The sequence below is a fragment of the Natator depressus genome, chromosome 6, assembly GCF_965152275.1.
Source record: "Natator depressus isolate rNatDep1 chromosome 6, rNatDep2.hap1, whole genome shotgun sequence".
Taxonomy (NCBI): Eukaryota; Metazoa; Chordata; order Testudines; family Cheloniidae; genus Natator; species Natator depressus.
In genome coordinates, this window is record NC_134239.1 from 100,940,851 (window position 1) to 100,960,043 (window position 19,193).

The 19,193-nt window shown below is 44.1% G+C and overlaps 1 protein-coding gene across 1 annotated transcript; it reads right to left on the minus strand.

Moving 5' to 3' along the window:
* Positions 1–5,324: 5,324 nt before the first annotated feature.
* On the minus strand, positions 5,325–7,440 carry GPR68 (G protein-coupled receptor 68). Its single transcript, XM_074957143.1, has one exon. It carries the CDS (start codon positions 6,570–6,572, stop codon positions 5,490–5,492), a length of 1,083 nt encoding a protein of 360 aa, XP_074813244.1. The 5' UTR covers positions 6,573–7,440; the 3' UTR covers positions 5,325–5,489.
* Between the last annotated feature and the right edge of the window lie 11,753 nt (positions 7,441–19,193).

Consider the following 19,193-nt stretch of genomic DNA (forward strand, 5'->3'; position numbering starts at 1 on the left):
AGACGCACATGTGAGGTGGTGGACTTGGAGGGAATATGGGGCAGTGGGGTGAGAAGAAGGGGTGGGGTGAATTTGGGATGTGCAGGGCTGCGGCAGCCAGAGAAAGAGGTGACTTTCCCCAACTCCAGGGCTGCGGCTGGCAGGGAGAGATGGCCCTCCTTCCCAGCCTCAGCTCTGTGGCTGCTGTGGCGGGGCAGAGTCCCCCCTCCTTCCCAGCCCCAGCTCAGGGGCTGCCATGGCAGGGGAGAGAGGGCACATCCATCGCATTAGAAAGGTAAGACTACTGATATTAAAATATGAGTTGTGTGCCTTTATTTGTAGAACACAAAAACATTATTATTAAGGGTTTTTTTTATATATAAAAAGTGTTTTACAATAGTTAGCTAACGGTAAAAACAACATTTGGAAAGATCATTAACAATATTTGGAAAGTCGGCCGAGCCCCTCAGCAATTTTCAGGTAGTCCGTGGAAAAAAAAGTTTGAGACCACTGATCTACAGTTCCTGCAACCCCTCTGACTGTGTATTCCTTTGATCGTGGATAAACAAGGAAAGCTTTACCAGAACTAATGAAATAATAGTAGCATTGCATGACTCCTATGTAAAGCATGGGGAAATAATGAAACTGACATTGTGCAGAAATTTCCCTTTAGTAAGAGAGAGGCCTGGTTTGTCTCTCTCTCTCTCTCTCTCTCACATCTGCACCCACACACAGCCACTAATAGACTGCATTTACTTAACTCTATAGCCACCAATTAGCAGCTGTAACAAATGTATTTTACAACACTAAATTTAGTCAAGAATGTTTGAATTAGTAGGTCTTTATCCCCTCGCATCTGCCGTCCAAATACAGGATATGTCAGATAGCTATTACTGGGAAATATTAAGTTTAACACTTTATTGTTTTTCTCTAAATAATAAAAATCCCAGCGCTTTTTTGTTAACAAGACTTTAATCCAGTAGTGATGAATAGCATTTTCCTGATAACTGCAATGTGGCATATGATGTTATATGCAGAGTAAAAGGCAGTCACAGTGAACATCTGTGATAATAAAACTCCTGGTATAGTTGTGGGATTAAAATTGCACCTGTCTGGCAGGATGAATTTCATTAAGCAACACTGAGTTCATGTTTAGAAAAAGAAAACCATCAACACCTCCCTTTCTGTAGGACAGATGAAATTTTAAAGTTCTAAGGGCCAAATTGTGACTCAGTTGCACAGGTTTCAATCTGCTTTTACACTGATAATGAAATTTGGCCCCACGCCTGTACCAACTCAGATTAGCCATATTCTGGTAGATGACAGGTGCATGTAAGATGCCATACTCTGCATTTCAGCTTCATATTTTAATTGATGAGGAAAACTATAAAGTAGCTAAACATAAACAAGGCAACAAATGCCTTCAATCGTCTTAATCCAAAACTGGTGTGTGCCTTACACCATCTTAGATCAGGGAGAATGAATAGTTAAAGATGTGGTTGTGCAGGCTGCATTCCCAACAACATTCTAGCTTTGCTTTAGTGCAATTTGGAACTGCTGCCATGTGACCTAGAGGGCACCAAAAGGGAAGAACGGACTGGGAAAGGTTTGGAAGGAAGTAACAACTGATCAAGAGAAGTGCATGTAAAAGGAAATCAACCCAGCATCATGGGAGTTCTCAGCATAAAGAAACTTAAATGAACTAAACAATCTGAGTGTTAATATAAACAGACCTAATCCTCTTTTGGGAGTGGGGATATGATTTCCTTTGGCACAAGGAGGGAAGAGAGAATGCTCTGAAGTCTCACAAATGGACTCTGTGGGCCAAACCCAAAAGATAGAACAAATCAATATAGGAGGAAAATATAATCAATGCATTATTTATTAAATGCATTCTCTAATTATTTCTAGTGTATACCTTCACAGTGACTTTCAGTGCAGCATTCAGTATGTATTATTTGTTAAGCATACAGTCAACACAAGATGCAAAAGGTCTGCCTTTGAATGTCTTTTTAAATATATTGGGTATTTACATTGCTGTGCGTTGTCTGTGGGTTGCACAGAATTAGTGTGTTTTAAGGAGAGCTTTGAAAGCAGAAGGTGGATGCCAGGAGCAGCAGCAGTGCAGGGGGAATTTTAGGGTGTGAGGGACAGAAGGCAAGAAGGCACAAAAATTAGACTTCAAAAAGGAGATGAAGTAAAGGTGAGGCAGTATTGATTAGCAAAGCAAGATGTATAAGGAACAAGATGTTGGCAGGAAGAGTTGTGGGAGCCTATACATATGCGACTCTCCATTCTTTTATTGCCAATACATTTCATTGTATAATAGTAACTCCCTATGTTTTTGCTGTTCCCTCTGTGTAAATCAAAGGCCATTATGGATCACTTTACATACAGTGCATTTTGACACTGTATTCCAGGAAAAGTGGGTCCCTTTGTAACAAATCAAACCATAGAATTAAAAAAAAAATTGTTGGGGGACACAGAAGTTAAACTCATCCTGTTCAACACGCTGTCTGCTCTACAGTTTATTATAATTTAAGTGCCTTTATGCTCTGTGCTGCACAAAACACAGAAAGATGGAAAAACACAATGACAATCCAAATTTTAAACTGGTTAGCGGAGTATCGATTTAAATGAATGTGTATCATCAAATACTGTGAATCAGTGCACTGGCATGTGGTGTCAACTCTATCCATGACCCCAAACTAATGCTTCCTTTGAAGTCCATGGAATAAATTCATTGCCCCACTAAGTTCCAGATTGAGTGTCCACTGAAGTCAGTGGCAATCATTGGCACTGGATCAAGCCCAAAGAGCAGTGGCTCAAGACCCAACAGACATTAACTATCAGTTATGGAAAAGTGCTTCATCGTGAATTCTCTTCTAATATATCCCTCATGATTTTGTTGGTTGGTTTCTTTGCTTTTTTAGTTTGGCTGTGTCTTTGCATTCCCTGCTCACTGGTTGTTGCATGGCTTCAGGATGACCGGGACAAAGTTACAGAAATCATACACGTATACAAAACATTTTCTTTTGGGAAATGTTTATCACTTCATTTTACATAATTTGTTCCATCCTCCACCTTTTCAGCAAGGTGATCACAGAGTTTGACAGCTTTTTCATAAAGTCAATACATGGACAAACAATCAGCAATTAAAGACCATTATGGCAAATTCACACCACTAACATTATCTTATTTCAGCCAGTCCAGTCATCAGAAAAGCAGCTTCCCCATGACTAGCGCTATACTGAGTCAGTAATATATACATGTGATCTAAGCTAAACTGACCTAGCATAAATTTTCCCTGCCCTATGTCAAGGCCCAGGTTACTCAAGGGAACTAAAGACAGGTTTCAGAGTAGCAGCCATGTTAGTCTGTATTCGCAAAAAGAAAAGGAGTACTTGTGGCACCTTAGAGACTAACCAATTTATTTGAGCATAAGCTTTCGTGAGCTACAGCTCACTTCATCGGATGCATTCAGTGGAAAATACAGTGAGGAGATTTATATACACACAGAACATGAAAAAATGGGTGTTATCATACACACTGTAAGGAGAGTGATCACTTAAGATGAGCTATTACCAGCAGGAGAGCAGGGGGGCAGGGGAGGGAACTTTTGTAGTGATAATCAAGGTGGGCCATTTCCAGCAGTTAACAGGAACGTCTGAGGAACAGTCGGGGGGAGGGGGGGGAATAAACATGGGGAAATAGTTTTACTTTGTGTAATGACACATCCACTCCCAGTCTCTATTCAAGCCTAAGTTAATTGTATCCAGTTTACAAATTAATTCCAATTCAGCCGTCTCTCGTTGGAGTCTGTTTTTGAAGTCTTTTTGTTGTAATATTGCGACTTTTAGGTCTGTAATCGAGTGACCAGAGCGATTGAAGTGTTCTTCGACTGGTTTATGAACGTTATAATTCTTGACATCTGATTTGTGTCATGTATTCTTTTACGTAGAGACTGTCCAGTTTGACCAATGTACATGGCAGAGGGGCATTGCTGGTACATGATGGCATATATCACATTGGTAGATGTGCAGGTGAACGAGCCTCTGATAGTGTGGCTGATGTGATTAGGCCCTATGATGGTGTCCCCTGAATAGATATGTGGACACAGTTGGCAACGGGCTTTGTTGCAAGGATAGGTTCCTGGGTTAGTGGTTCTGGTGTGTGGTTGCTGGTGAGTATTTGCTTCAGGTTGGGGGGCTGTCTGTAGGCAAGGACTGGCCTGTCTCCCAAGATTTGTGAGAGTGATGGGTCGTCCTTCAGGATAGGTTGTAGATCCTTGATGATGCGTTGGACAGGTTTTAGTTGGGGGCTGAAGGTGATGGCTAGTGCCGTTCTGTTATTTTCTTTGTTGGGCCTGTCCTGTAGTAGGTGACTTCTGGGTACTCTTCTGGCTCTGTCAATTTGTTTCTTCATTTCAGCAGGTGGGTATTGTAGTTGTAAGAATGCTTGATAGAGATCTTGTAGGTGTTTGTCTCTGTCTGAGGGGTTGGAGCAAATGCGGTTGTATCGTAGAGCTTAGCTGTAGACGATGGATCGTGTGGTGTGGTCTGGGTGAAAGCTGGAGGCATGTAGGTAGGAATAGCAGTCAGTAGGTTTCCCGTATAGGGTGGTGTTTATGTGACCATTGCTTATTAGCACCGTAGTGTCCAGAAAGTGGATCTCTTGTGTGGACTCGTCCAGGCTGAGGTTGATGGTGGGATGGAAATTGTTGAAATCATGGTAGAATTCCTCAAGGGCTTCTTTTCCATGGGTCCAGATGATGAAGATATCATCAATATAGCACAAGTAGAGTAGGGGCATTAGGGGACGAGAACTGAGGAAGCATTGTTCTAAGTCAGCCATAAAAATGTTGGCATACTGTGGGGCCATGCGGGTACCCAGAGCAGTGCCGCTGATTTGAAGGTATACATTGTCCCCAAATGTGAAATAGTTATGAGTGAGGACAAAGTCACAAGGTTCAGCCACCAGGTTTGCCGTGACATTATCGGGGATACTGTTCCTGACGGCTTGTAGTCCATCTTTGTGTGGAATGTTGGTGTAGAGGGCTTCTACATTGTCTGGCTATGTAGACTCCCTCCTCAGGCCCTACGCTACCAGCACTCCCAGCTATCTTCGAGACACCACTGACTTCCTGAGGAAACTACAATCCATCAGTGATCTTCCTGAAAACACCATCCTGGCCACTATGGATGTAGAAGCCCTTTACACCAACATTAAATCTCCTCACTGTATTTTCCACTGAATGCATCTGATGAAGTGAGCTGTAGCTCACAAAAGCTTATGCTCAAATAAATTGGTTAGTCTCTAAGGTGCCACAAGTACTCCTTTTCTTCAAGGGAACTAAGGAATTTCCCCTGTGGAAAGAGTATCAACTCAGCTCTGCTTACAGTTCTGATGAGTTATTAAGCTCTTTAGAAGGTAAAGCAGTTGCAATACGTTTATAAACCAAAGACTGAAGCCCAAACTTAGACCTGGAAACTTTAGATCAGTCTCCCTTTCTAATGGGTGCTAAAGTCTTTCATTTCATTAACAGTATGTAGTTTGTTTAATAACTCTGGCTCTTCATCTGCTGGTACACTGCTGCTTTTTCTGAGGGTTTCTGGAGTTTTCAGCTGGTAGGATACCTTGGTTTTAGTCTTTAAACATCTTAAGCATGTTAAACTGGAGTCTCTGATTTTGACAAAATTCTGGTAGGTGCTCTCACTGGAAAAGCAGTACAATACTGGGTCAGCAACACAGTTAAAACTAGTCAACAAGAGAGAAAAGTGATAAATGTTAAAGATTTTCCCTGCAAACATGCAGTTTTTCTCAAACAAGCTGCGAATTACCAACAGGATGTGGTATGGTCCAAAGCAAACCAAGAAAATGACAACTGTGCTTGAAACCAGACGTTTAATTTGGATTTTTGTCTTCTTTTGAGTGCCATGGCTCTTGCCGACAACTCGTAAAATGCCACAGTAAGAAAAGAGCAGTAGGAAGAAGGGGAAAAGGAAGCAAGCAAAGAAGCGGTAGTAATTGATGTTGTGCTCCCAATTTTTGATGGGATAATGTTCAAAGCATATTGTATGACTCTCTGCATCCTTACTAATTTCAGCTTTCTTAAAGAAAAACCAGCTCATCAGAATTTCCTTGCCCCAGATTATGATGCTCACCACCACAGCAGCCTTTATTGTCCGAAACTGATAGAAACGAAAAGGATGTACCACTGCTAGATAGCGGTCAATGGAGATGCAGCAGAGGAAGCCCACACTGATGTAGATATTCTCATACAGGAGTATGCCACAGATTTTGCACAGATCTGCGTCATAGGTCCAGTTGTCATGCTGCAAAACGTACTGGAGCCAGAAGGGCAAAGAGAAGATGTAGAACAGGTCTGCTACAGTCAAATTGCACAGATAGATCCCCAGTTCATTTTTGGCCCTGATCTGTAGGTACCCATAGTACAGCGAGAGGCAGTTAGCTGGGAGACCTACTACAAAGACAAATATGTATATAGTGGGGGATAAAGTCTGGTGTATGCTGTGATTAATGGTGCAGTCAGTAGAATTATTCTCAGTCGCATTCTGTAGGAAATCCTGCATCTTCTAGCAGTGACCATACATCTATCATCAGGGTCCCAAGGAGGGAGATGTAAATTTTAATTTCATCCCGTTTCATAAGTTACTCATTTCTTCCACTCTGTCTTCCTACTGAGGTGGCTGTCTGCCTTAGGATCCTAGCGACCTGAAAGTAAAACACATGAAAGTTCTTATGAGAAATATCACTGAAAAATAGTATCATTTTCAATAAACTTAATTGTCCTAGCCCTGAGCTGTCTCAAGTTCTCTAACACAAGACCTGCCACAGAAATCTCATAATTTCGGAATTCTAAATACATGAATATATTTCAGAGTAGCAGCCGTGTTAGTCTGTATTCACAAAAAGAAAAGGAGTACTTGTGGCACCTTAGCGACTACCCAATTCATCTGAGCATAAGCTTTCGTGAGCTACAGCTCACTTCATCGAATGCATAAAGTGGAAAATGCGGTGAGGATTTTTTATACACACAGACCATGAAAAATGGGTGTTTATCACTTCAAAAGGTTTTATCTCCCCCCACCCCACTCTCCTGCTGGTAATAGCTTATCTAAAGTGATCACTCTCCTTACAATGTGTATGATAATCAAGGTGGGCCATTTCCAGCACAAATCCAGGGTTTAACCTCACAACCGTGCTATCAGATAAGGAAATATCTCCATTTTACAGATGAGGCACAGACATATTAAGTTAGTTGCTCAGGATAACATGCTTCCTGAGGCAGAGTAGTGAATAGAGTCCTATTCAAACTTCCTTATAGGGCACTGCAGCTATGGCAATTTAATTTCCTGAACAAAATGTACTGCCTCTGCAATTCCTGCAAGGAAATTGCACTTTTCAAGCAGTCTCTCCTGCACAGTTCCAAAGATGCTTTTCCCTATCGAAAGACTTGCAGGGAAAGATTTCCAGAAACCTTTAAAAATCTCTAATAATAGCATATCCATTGTCTCTGCCCTGCAAGATATTCCATTGCAGATCTGCTTAATTACAATGGATCCTCAAAAAAAAAAACCAGTCTGCTGCAAGTTTCACTTTGTACATCGCCACTGTACGTGGGTATAAATATGTTCAGCTAAGGAACACTTTTATAATCCAGAGCTCTAGCCCTACAAGCCTTGTCTACACGACACAGTTTTACAGTGTTTGAACATGGTTGTGAAGAGCTGACTACAGTTTAGCAGTCAGTGCAGACCACAGTAAATTGCACTCAGCATCAGGTAGCTAACTGATTAAATCCTGATCTCCACCAACCATTAAATCATGGTCAGCATTTGATCATCTAACATGATTGTTCACAGGTGTGTTCAACCACAGTAAAAGTAAAGGCTTCAATGTAGATGTTCAGAGGTGAAGGCCCTTGTGAATATAACCCTTCTTATATGGTGTATTTTTCCTAAAGCTCAAATTAATATTAGGCAGTTCAAAAAAATGCCAGCATTCTAAGGGAGAGTAGAAATGGTCTTTACAGCTTCTGCATGTTTCCTCTCCCTGTTTGATTTCAACCTAGTTGTATTGTTGTTTGTTTCCTTTCATCTCTCTGCAGCGTCAGGTTGTATGACCCCTCCCAACATAATACAACAAACAACAAAAAATACTATCCTTTTCTACAGCAATTGCCCCAAACACTGCCGCAGTTGTATTGTGCACTGCAGTGTTTGAGAATGTTACTGTAGAATTTTTTAATGCTTTTTATAAAAGGAATTGTAGTCTTTTTCAAGATAATGGGCTACAGTCATTTAAAGGGGACCTACAAAGAAGTTTGAAGAATTTTACTTCTATATGTGATGAAGGTGATTGGAAGTGGTTTTCCCCCCAGACTACAAACGTTGACCTAGTTCTGCAAAGATTTATGCATGTTTCACTTTACTCACTGTGGAGTAGTCCCCACTGAAGTCAAAGCAATGTTAAGCATAAACATGTCTTTGAAAGATTGTGCTTGTTTTTTTCTTTTGCTTCCCTCCCCTTCCCATCAGGAATATCAGGCCCGGTCTTGCTAGAGGCTTTCTTAGGGATCTCAAATATGTTCAGTGTGAGCCCCCTGTGTGAAGGGGTGGGCATCTTGAGTGCTTAATAAAGGCATCCAGTCACTACAGAGCCTTCCCAGGGAGACAAGACCAAAACCAACGGACCTAGTTATTTGAGTAAGGTTTAGTTATGTGACTGCAAGACTGGGCCTTAAATTCTAACTAATTGGTCTGTGTGCTTGTTTGGATGACCTACATACCAGGAAGGCAGCATGAGCAAGGACACACATATTGCGATGCTATTTTTAGACCTTTCCCCTAAACAAGATTGGGGTGCAAAATAGTGGTCCTATGGTGCAGAAGGACTGGTCAGGAGCTAGTCTTTCTCTGAGACTCACTAGGATGCACTGCAGTGAGTGTGAGGCTGTGACACTCAGTACAGAAACATGACTTCTTGTGTATATTTCACATGGGTAGTTAGAACCCTCAATCCCATTTTCCCTAATCACAATAATACCATTTTACCATTAGGACAGCACATCCCTGAATTATTTTCCTAATCTCGGGTTTTCACTTTTAAGCAGTTATATCGCTAATTTTATGTTTTAAAGGATACCTATCAGGAAGTAAAATAATCTTTCATGCAACTTTCATTTAAATGATGATCATTGAAGTATGCAACTTTGGTTAACATGTAACAGATTCAACAAGGTTTGAATCACCTCTGAGGTGAAGGAGGACCCTGGATCTCCCCGTGAGCAGGTGGGAGCACCTTCACGCTATTCCACTCAGTAATCAGAAGCATGAGACACTGGGCCGAATCCTTCTTACCTTTCTCATACCAACTAATTTTATTGACCGAAGCTAGTTTTGTGTTAGACAAGCAGTATCCAGCGAAGTGCAGAGAGTTTAGTCTCCTGCTTGGCGTTCTCATACAAAACTGTGCGCCTCCACTGTGGACAGTGTCACAATTATTTTATGCATTAATCAAGTGTGGCAGAAGAAAGGCTCTTTGAAGGGAACAAGTCACAAGTATCAATGATTTGGTTTGAAGTTTGCTCTTCATTAAAGCAAACTTCATAAATCTTCTCCCATAGAATAAAAAGTGTGCAAATGTACTACCAAAGTCTTTAACTGTTATCCAGTTTATAACTCCACAGTGAATGTAGATTGCACTGAGACAAAAATCAGATGCAATCCGTATTTGTAAAGTGCTTTTCAAATGGTACTTTTCCTCCAAGGAACCCAAAATATCATTATTATAATATCAGTACTACATATGAAAATCAAATCCCGTAAGTATGAGAAAACCCCAAGTTAGTTGGGTTTGTTTTCTGGAATCCTTCAAAATGGAGGGCAGTATGAAGGCCACAGCAAAAGTTTTTTTGGAACAATATTGTTCTAATACAATTTAAACTTACATGTGATGGCAACAAGGTTTCCTGCTACTGTATGAAGTGCATTGCCTCCCAGAAGTGCTGGAGTATGTTATCTGGGTGGGGAAGGAGAGGAAATTGACTTCTATAAAACTCTTTGCCCTGTTACAGCTAAAATATATATTTGAGCCCCTTTTAAGGTTTTAATCTCTTTGTCACTTAACACAGGGTTCAAATATGGGGAAAATCTCAGAAGTCCAGCTGGTTGGCTGCACAGTAGCTGCTATGTACTGGTCTACTTGTGTGAGGTAGCAGTGAGCCTGGAGGATTCCTCCAGTAGTTCTGTCATGCTGGCCGGAGTGGCTGATGACCATGAGTGCCAACCTCAGGGCAGACTGTCAAGAAGCAAGGTAGAGACCCCAAACTGGTTTTATGTTCTATAATTAGATTTCACCGATCTGGTAACAAGTGTGAACTCCTAAAACACTGTAACAGTCTTACCATGGAGTTACAGATAGTGCCTTTGGGCATTCCAGTCTATTTTGCCACCCAGGCAAGATGGACATAGTGATAGTTGGTTGCTATACACCAAAGATCACAAAATATTCAGGTTGCTTCCAGTCACAAGAGACCAGTCACGTACCTCAGGTCAGTTTGTACCTCAGATCTCACACCAAAAATAATGCTTGTAGCCAATCCTATAGTAAACTATCTAAGGATTTATTAACTAAGAGTCAGGAAGGAGTTAAAGTTCAGCCAGCAGAAAAGACAGAAACTGCTAAGAAGCAAGGACACTGACAACTGTAAACAATTAATAAGCTTATATGGTCAATGCCCACCCAGTAAATCAGTTCTTAGAACAGAATAAACCAGGGGTGGGCAAACTTTTTGGCCCGAGGGCCACATCTGGGTGGGTGTTAGCCGATGGCCAGGGATGTTTGGTGAGGTGCCAGCTATGCCCGTTTATACCATCCGTGACTTTAACCACTAGGACGCACTGTCCCTTCGCGGCGGGCAGCCCGGGCTAGGCTGACGGATGCCCCAAGGTCCTAACCACCCGTGACTTTAACTGCTAGAGCTCAGAGCTCCTTCGCAGCGGGCAGTCAACAGTGACTGACAGGTGCCCCAATGGCAGTACTAAGAGCCTCTCCACACCCGTGACTTTAACTGCTAGAGCTCAGAGCTCCTTCGCAGCAGGCAGTCAGGATTGACTGACAGATGACCCAAGAGTTTGCCCCGTGGAGGCGGCACAACTCAACGCTAGGCTCTTAGTACTCTCACCTAATGGCCAGGCTTTATAGCCAAAACGGCTGAGGTTCTTTAATTGTGTTGGCTGCTTTACAGTAAACCAGTGAAACAAGTCAGGCTTATGCATAAATGGTTACCAAAATTTATTAAACTAGATTCTAATCATGTGGTTACAAAATTGCTAGTGCCTACTTATTTAAATGTAGAGATGTTACACACACAAACAAGTTACAAAACTGAAGCTACAATCCCAAAGAAAGAAAACAAAGTATAGAGCTCTATTTCAAAATATGTGTACACTAAAGATAGGAGATCAGGTGTGGTTGCTTCTTACCCTCCTTGCATCTCTCGATTCCAGCGGTGCCAAGCCAGGATCGGTCACTCAATTCCGCGGAAAGACGAATAAGGGACAAGGCTTAGGGACCCTCTTAGCTGCAGAAGCCTTGGGAGGCTGTCACTTATCTGACCAGCAGATAGATAGTGAAAAGCACTCAAAAATCATGGTGCTGTAGGTCCCCTACTTATACCTCTGTACTCCTTTATTCTCTTTCTCCTTTCTTATGCCAAATTGAGGCTGGTCTATCTGGGTGATGCCAGCTCTCGCAAGAGTAGTTTACACTTGCAAGGGAGAGAAACAATAAGTGTCAACTACTGGACATTCCTTTTATTAGGGTAAATATTTTCCCACCTAGGATGTTGGTGTGTGTGCATCATGCTGTTTTAGTAGGGACTAAGAGCCATGTCTGTCACAGCGCCTCTGCCTGCTGTGAGCCCAATTGTTGTATATGTTCCCAGAGGCACATTGTAGCAGCACACCTGTGCTTCTCTCAGCTTCAAAGGCTGTGCTGGAATTCATGTTAAGTGCCCTGTGGTTTTTGGCTCCCGTGTGTTTCCAGCAATGCTGGTCTGGGGGGGGGGGGGGCTGGCTGTCTGGCTACAGTGGGGAAATTGCTTTCAGGGCCAGGGCAGGGGGTTGGGGTGCAGGGGTGGAGTGCAGGGGGTGGGAGGGGGTTCGGTGTGCAGGAAGGGGCTAAGGGCAAGGGGTTGGGGCAGAGGAGGGGTGCGGGATGTATGAGGGAGCTCAGGGAAGGGGGTTAGGGTGCAGGAGGGGTGTGGAGTGCAGGAGGGGGCTCAGGTCAGGGGGTTGAGGTGCAGAAGGGGTGCAGGAGGCGGCAGGGGGCTCAGGGCAGGGAGTTGGGGTACTGGAGGGGTGCCAGGTGCATCAGGGGGCTCAGGGCAGGGAGTTGGGGTGTGGGGTGCAGCAGGGGGCTCAGGGCGGGGAGCTGGGGTGCAGGAGGGGGCTTAGGGCAGGGAGTTGGGGGGCAGCGTGTAGGAGGGGTTTGGGCTCCAGCCTGGCGCCACTTACCTAGAGTGGCTCCAGGGTGGCAGTGGAGCGCACCAGGGCCAGGGCAGGCTCCCTGCCTGCCCACCTGCCCTGGCCCAGCCCCACGCTGCGCCACTCCGGGAAGCAGCCAGCACCATGTCCCTGTGGCCCCTGGGGGTGCAGGGGTGGGGGAGGCGAAGAGAGCTCTGCGTGTTTCCCTCACCTGTGCATACCTCCCCCGAAGCTCCCATTGGCCGTGGTACCCCATTCCTGGCCAATGGGAGCTTTGGGGGAGGTACCCACAGGCAAGAGCAGCGTGCAGAGCTCTCTGCCGCCCCACCCCCACGGGCTGCAGGGGCATGGTGTGGCCACTTCCCAGAGCAGCGTGGAGCCCACAGCCGTGGCAATCCCGCAGGCCGGATCCAAAGCCCCGAGGGGCCGGATCTGGCCTACAGGCCGTAGTTTGCCCACCCCTGGAATAGACCCTCCCTTCACAGCCCACCAAATATCTGTAAGCACTCATCCCTACCCCCTCCCCACCCCACCTCCTTCCCCTGTAAGGTAGCCATAAATGCTTGATGCAATAGGATGACCTCTATATGTATGTACTGTTCCTATTTTTATCTTTGTTTAGGGTTCTCTCTTGATTTGTAACAATGTCTGTCTCTGTATGTACAAATAAATGCAAATAAATTAATCAGAGAATGTATATAACTGGCCACTATGGCACCATATTTTTGAAGCTGCTTGTCAGTCTCCCCGGTACCGTGAATAAACCCCCTTCAGTATTGTCTGTGCCTGCCTGATTCTTGGGGAAAAGAATCTTTTTGCCTAACAGTTTTGGCAGAGTGAGCAGAGTGTGATCGGGATTCCTCGGAGAGTTTCTCACAACCAGGGATAGGGGTGAGTACCCTTTTACTTACCACCTCTAGTGCACACCTTGGTTTGGGACTTCCCGAGACACCCCTTTGCACCCCTTTTTTCATATGAACCACATATAGGATGCATAGGCAAGAGAACTGAACAGGACTGTGTTTGTGGCCAAGATTGTTGGGGTGCAGGGATCGCAGAAGGCAAAGGCTGCACTGCGAAGTACTGACCACCAGGGTGTGTGCTGCAGTAAACTGAGTACATAGGTATGCTCAGACAGTCTCCCCTGAAGCGCCGCTTAAGTGGGTTTCAGGCAGCTGGGATACAATGTCTTATGAACTGCCCCAGAATGTGGGGGGAGAGGGGGGACTCATCGGCATGCCCCAGGGTGCACCAATGATACCCTCTACAGGAGGGAGACTCATTGACTGGCCCCGGGGAACATCAGTGATGCTCTCCACGGGAGGGAGACTCATTGATTTTGTAAAAGGGAAACCTAAAAAGGTTTTAAAAAATGGCAAAAAATAAATGAAATGAGGGTATGAGTACGATGGATAGCGTGTTGTGGTGGTCTGGTCAAACAAAAGAAAGATTAGGGAAACGGATCATAATAATATATTGCAAATATTTAAAAAATTACAAAAGTTAAAAACACTCCAAAAACTCTTACATCAGAGCTAAATCAAAAAATAGATTTCAACCACAAGCTAAGTCAGCTTGAAGCAAAAAACAAGGCTCTAAAAGCAAAACTTAAAAAAACCAACTCCTCTGCACGTCATATTGTTGCTAGCATACAAGAGAAGGGTAATTTTACTGACCCTGACTCAAGCAGCAATACTAATAAAAACCAAAATGAAATTAATTGAAAACACCTTAAAAAACAAATTCAAAATTGGAACCTGGCACACACCGGGGAAGATCAAGATAATTGTCCCTCTCCTCTTCCTCCCCACCCTTTTAACCCAGAATTAAGTGCCAGTGTTCCCTTGGCCCATCTTCAAATGACCACTCCGTGGTCAGGGACAGGTAAAAACAGAGTGGCTCATAATACTTATAAGTACACTCCTCTCAGCACAAAGGAAATGAGGGGTTTACTGAAAAATCTCCCTAATCTAAAGCCCAAAGACCCAAATTTAATATTCTGAAAAAGAATAAGCCAAATGGTTACCACCTATATGATACATCCCACGGATCTTTATATTTTAACATAAGCTAAATGCCCTGATCTATCATGGGCCAAAATCCCTACAAAAGGACACTGAAACAGTGTTTGGGCCTCTGTTAAGTTTAAATCTGAAAATAATATGACCCTTGCCTGCACTGGGTTTAAGGAAGCCGTCCAAGAAGCCTTGGGGAATGGAGCCAGTAACTGGGGACTGATCGTGGGCAAAAACAAGCCTGCGGTTCAATACTATAAAAAAAAATGGGAGATGTATTCCAGCAATGCAGGCCCTGCAGACCCCCAAAAAACTAATCAGGCATTTTAAAAAATGTTAAAGGAAGGTTTTAACGCCCACCTGCAAACAGCCCTTAATTTGGGAGTGAACCCAGGCTCTGATTATGAATCCATCTGTATATGGGCCTCTAAATGCGAAGCCAAACAGGCCAAAAAAATAAAAAGCAAGTAGACTGCAGGTGCAAGGCCTAAAAGCCTAGTCAGAGACAGAATCACAGCCAGTTGAATCCCTGCAGCACCTCACTGCCCTTTCAATGTGCCCACTGTCCCCGCCCCACTCCCAGTGTTTTGTGTGCGGAGAGACTGGACATTGGGCAGGTGGATGCCCAAGCCAAGTAGCCCTGGGCAACTGGCCTCAACCAGTATCTCAACCAGCTGCCAACCCTTACTCACACCTAAGCAAAAAGGAAATGGCCAGCCTTTTAAATTCCATGACCTGCTAGGATCCAGCGGCCCCTCATTGCCTGTCAGTGCTGCTGATGCAGATATAAATCCCTCAAGGCCACACTTACAAGCATGGATAAGGGGCCAGCCATGCACAATTCTCGTGGACACGGAAGTATCTGTTTCCATTACTGACCTCCCCCTCCCCTGCTGCTAAACAGTATATTACTATTTCAGGGGTAGGAGGTGCACAACTCATGGCTTATAAAAACTATCCTGTTCTTGTCAAATCTAATCTGTTCTTCTATGCAGCTTCAAATGCAAAGGGGACTATTCTGGGCATGGACACACTCTGCGACCTTGCAGCAATTCTCAATCTTGCTCAAAGTTACACTGACTAATAAACTTATGTGTACTTACACCATCCTCCTCTGCAATGATACATCCCTCTCTTTTGTTGCAATTGCAAAATCTGTGGCTCTTACTTGGGATACATCTAACCCTTTTCAAGAATTATGTTTCAGGTTCCCCTCTGTTTGGGCCAAAAATAAGCTGTCTTGCAGTTCAATGCCTGCTCATCTTTGCCCACCCATCCAGGTTACCAGTCAATTCCCTCCACCTACCAAGCAATATCCTCTCAAATCTGAGGCCGTAAATGCGGCAGGTAACATTATTCACTCTTTACTTCAGCAAGGCATACTGGTTCCTTGTAGAAGTGCACCCTCTTAAGCCCAGGACCTTCCAGAAACCCCTTCTTGGGCAGACATACAGGAGGGAGAACAGGTCCTGGTAAAACATACAACTCCAGGGTACTTCAATCAAAATACTCCGGCCCGCACATGGTATTGGCCATTACAAATACCTCTGTAAAAGTGAAAGAAATTCCAACATGGGTCCATAAAACGAAAATTAAAATGTATAAATACATTAATTTTGTTTATATTGTATCCTTTTAGGTAACAAATGTAACTCCCCACGTTAATCCTCCTGGCAAACATACCTGATGCAGCCTCCTGGGACCTGCCCTTGGTACATGCTACAAAGCTGGCCAGTACATGCAACTCCCTACAAAAGACAGTGGTGAACGGGTAAAGAAACCAGACACTTGGCTTACCCCCAGACCGGACCACCTGGGACCTATTGTGGTTACAGCTCACCTCCAAAAACATCCAGGCTCCAAGGTCTCAATCTGACTACCACAGCCCAGGAGCAGTCTTCGGCTCTGTCAGGGTTCCCTCCTCACTCTGAACTCTAGGGTACAGACATGGGGACCCGCATGAAAGACCCCCTAAGCTTATTTCTACCAGCTTAAGTTAAAAACTCCCCAAGGCACAAATTCTCCCTTGTACCTTGGATTAGGTAACGCTGCCACCACCAAGTGATTTAGACAAACTCAGGGAAAGGACCACTTGGAGTTCCTATTCCCCCCTAATATCCCCCCAAGCCCCCGCATCCCCTTTCCTGGGAAGGCTTGAGAATAAACAAGATGAGCAGAGACCAACCTTGGGTTTTTTAGGGGACAAAAAAAACCCAATCAGATTCTAAAAGAAACAGAACTTTATTAGAAAGAAAAAAGGTAAAAGAAGCACCTCTGTAAAATTAGAATGGAATATAATCTTACAGGGCAATCAGATTAAAAAACACAGAGGATTTCCCTCTGGGCCAAACTTTAAAGTTACAAAAAGAAAAACCAGGAATAAACCTTCCTCTCAGCACAGAGAAAATCACAAGCCAAAACAAAAATAAGCTAACGCATTCCCTTGCTAGTCCTTACTAATTCTAATGGAGTTGGATTGCTTGCTTCCTTGATCTGTGTCCGGCAAGCACCCAGACAGGGCCGGCTCTAGCGTTTTTGCCACCCCAAGCGGCAAAAAAAACAACACAAAAAACCTTGCCGCCGAACACGGAGGCGGAGTGATGGTGCGGCCGCCAAATTGCCGCCGGCAACTGAAGAAGAGTCACGTCCCCGCCGTCGAACTGTCACCGAGCACAAAATGCGCTGTGATGGAGCGGCCGCCGAATTGTCGCCGCCCCAGAGCCCGACGTGCTGCCGTCCCTTTTCATTTGCCTCCCCAGGCACCTGCTTGGTTCGCTGGTGCCTGGAGCCGGCCCTGCACCCAGAACAGACAGACCAAAACCTTTCTCCCCTCCATCCCCCCCCCCGCAGATTTGAAAATATCTTGTCCCCTTATTGGTCCTTTTGGTCAGGTGCCAGCCAGGTTACCTGAGCTTCTTAATCCTTTACAGGTAAAAGGATTTTGTGCTCTGGCCAGGAGGGATTTTATAGTACTGTATACAGGAAGATTGTTACCCTTCCCTTTATATTTATGACAGGCTCCCTACCTGCATTTCACCGGATCTGGACTGTAACTGGGCATTTAGCTTCAGGGGCTGTGGACACACACATATAGGACCCCCAATTTCGGGATGCAAGGTCATACAATTATTGGGTTAAAGGCCAAACTACCAAAGCCCTTAAGCATACCAACACTGGGTTCTCTTATGCTCTGACTGCAATTAATGTAGCCACAAAGAATTTTTACAAAATCATTAAAAAACCTCAAATGCTATAGTCAACCTGGCCAAGTCACAAGCTAAAGGTCATGCTTGTGATATGCTGGCTCGTGATCTGTTTAATATTGCAAAAATAAAAAAACCATGTTAAATGTATGCCTGGGTTTTCCCCCGTCCCATACCTTTTCCTCACCCACCCTTGCCCACATTGCAGGCATCTCTACTCAACTAACAGTAGACTCTCTACTTCCTCCAGACTCACCCTTCTCCTTTAGGTATCCCTAAATTTCCTTCTTGTGCATCCCTCTGTTATTCCTATTTATGTGTTTCCTTCCTCTTTCCATTTAAATCTATTAAATATGTAGCTAATAATATGGTGTACAAAGTAAGGCTGTTTGGATACTTGACACCATCCCCTGACAATGCTACACTAATGACAACCTTGAACTGTGGCACAAAAACAAACCGTTACACTGTGTGTTCCTGTTCTACCCTTTGTCCTTTAACCTCGTCCTCTTTTGTTATCATGCATGTCCTTCCTCTTGCGGATGGGGAAGTTGCTGTACAAGTATCCACTACTCAGTGGTGTTTCATCACTGCTGCATCTTATTACATGTACGGACCATTACAGTGCCAGGCAAACGCTTCCATGTGCCTGCAAATTACTGACTCATTTACCCTAGGTGATGTGCACCTCCCCGGCCATGTGTTCACTGGAATGACAACAGCTCCTCAGTGATACAACAATCTATGCCTGGGCAATACACCAGTTCAGCTGGCCAAGGAGCTACTTCTCAAAGTGTCCTGGCTGCTGCGTCTGCATTTACCACCATTCGTAACCATGTCACCAAAGGTCGCATTCAAGTCCAGCTCTCCAATCAAACCATCACCCAACTGGAAGATCCTGTTCATAATGCATCCTACAGCCCCATCTCCTGGTTGACAATTGTCAAAATAGCTGCCACTGCTTCTATATTTGTGTCAATAACCTCTCTTGTCATGTGTGGGTACTTTAAACACGCTTAAAAATCTTACTATGTTTCCTCCCTTTACCCTCTTCCCCCAATTCTCCTCTCCCTCCCCCCTCCCTCGGGCAACCCTAAAACAAATCATATATATCAAAGTATTTAAAGTATTGACTTTATCTCACTTAAAAGTTCAATTTGTCAAAAAAAGGGAATTGTCAGGAAGGAATTCAGCCAGCAAAAAAACCCAAAAACTGCTAAAAAGCAAGGACACTAACAACTGTAAAAAATTAATAAGCTTATATGGTCAATGCCCGCCCAGTAACTTAGTTCTTAAAACAGAATAAACCCTCCCTTCACAGCCCACCAAATATCTGTAAGCACGCATCCCTACCCCCTCCCCACCCCACCTCCTTCCCCTGCAAGGTAGCCATAAATGCTTAATGCAATAGGATGACCTCTATACATATGTACTGTTCCTATTTTTATCTTTGTTTAGGGTTCTCTCTTAATTTGTAACGTCTG

What these genes read in the sequence shown, in the direction of transcription:
- GPR68 (XM_074957143.1), bottom strand. Translation starts at nt 6,572, where the DNA reads ATGCAGGATTTCCTACAGAATGCGACTGAGAATAATTCTACTGACTGC.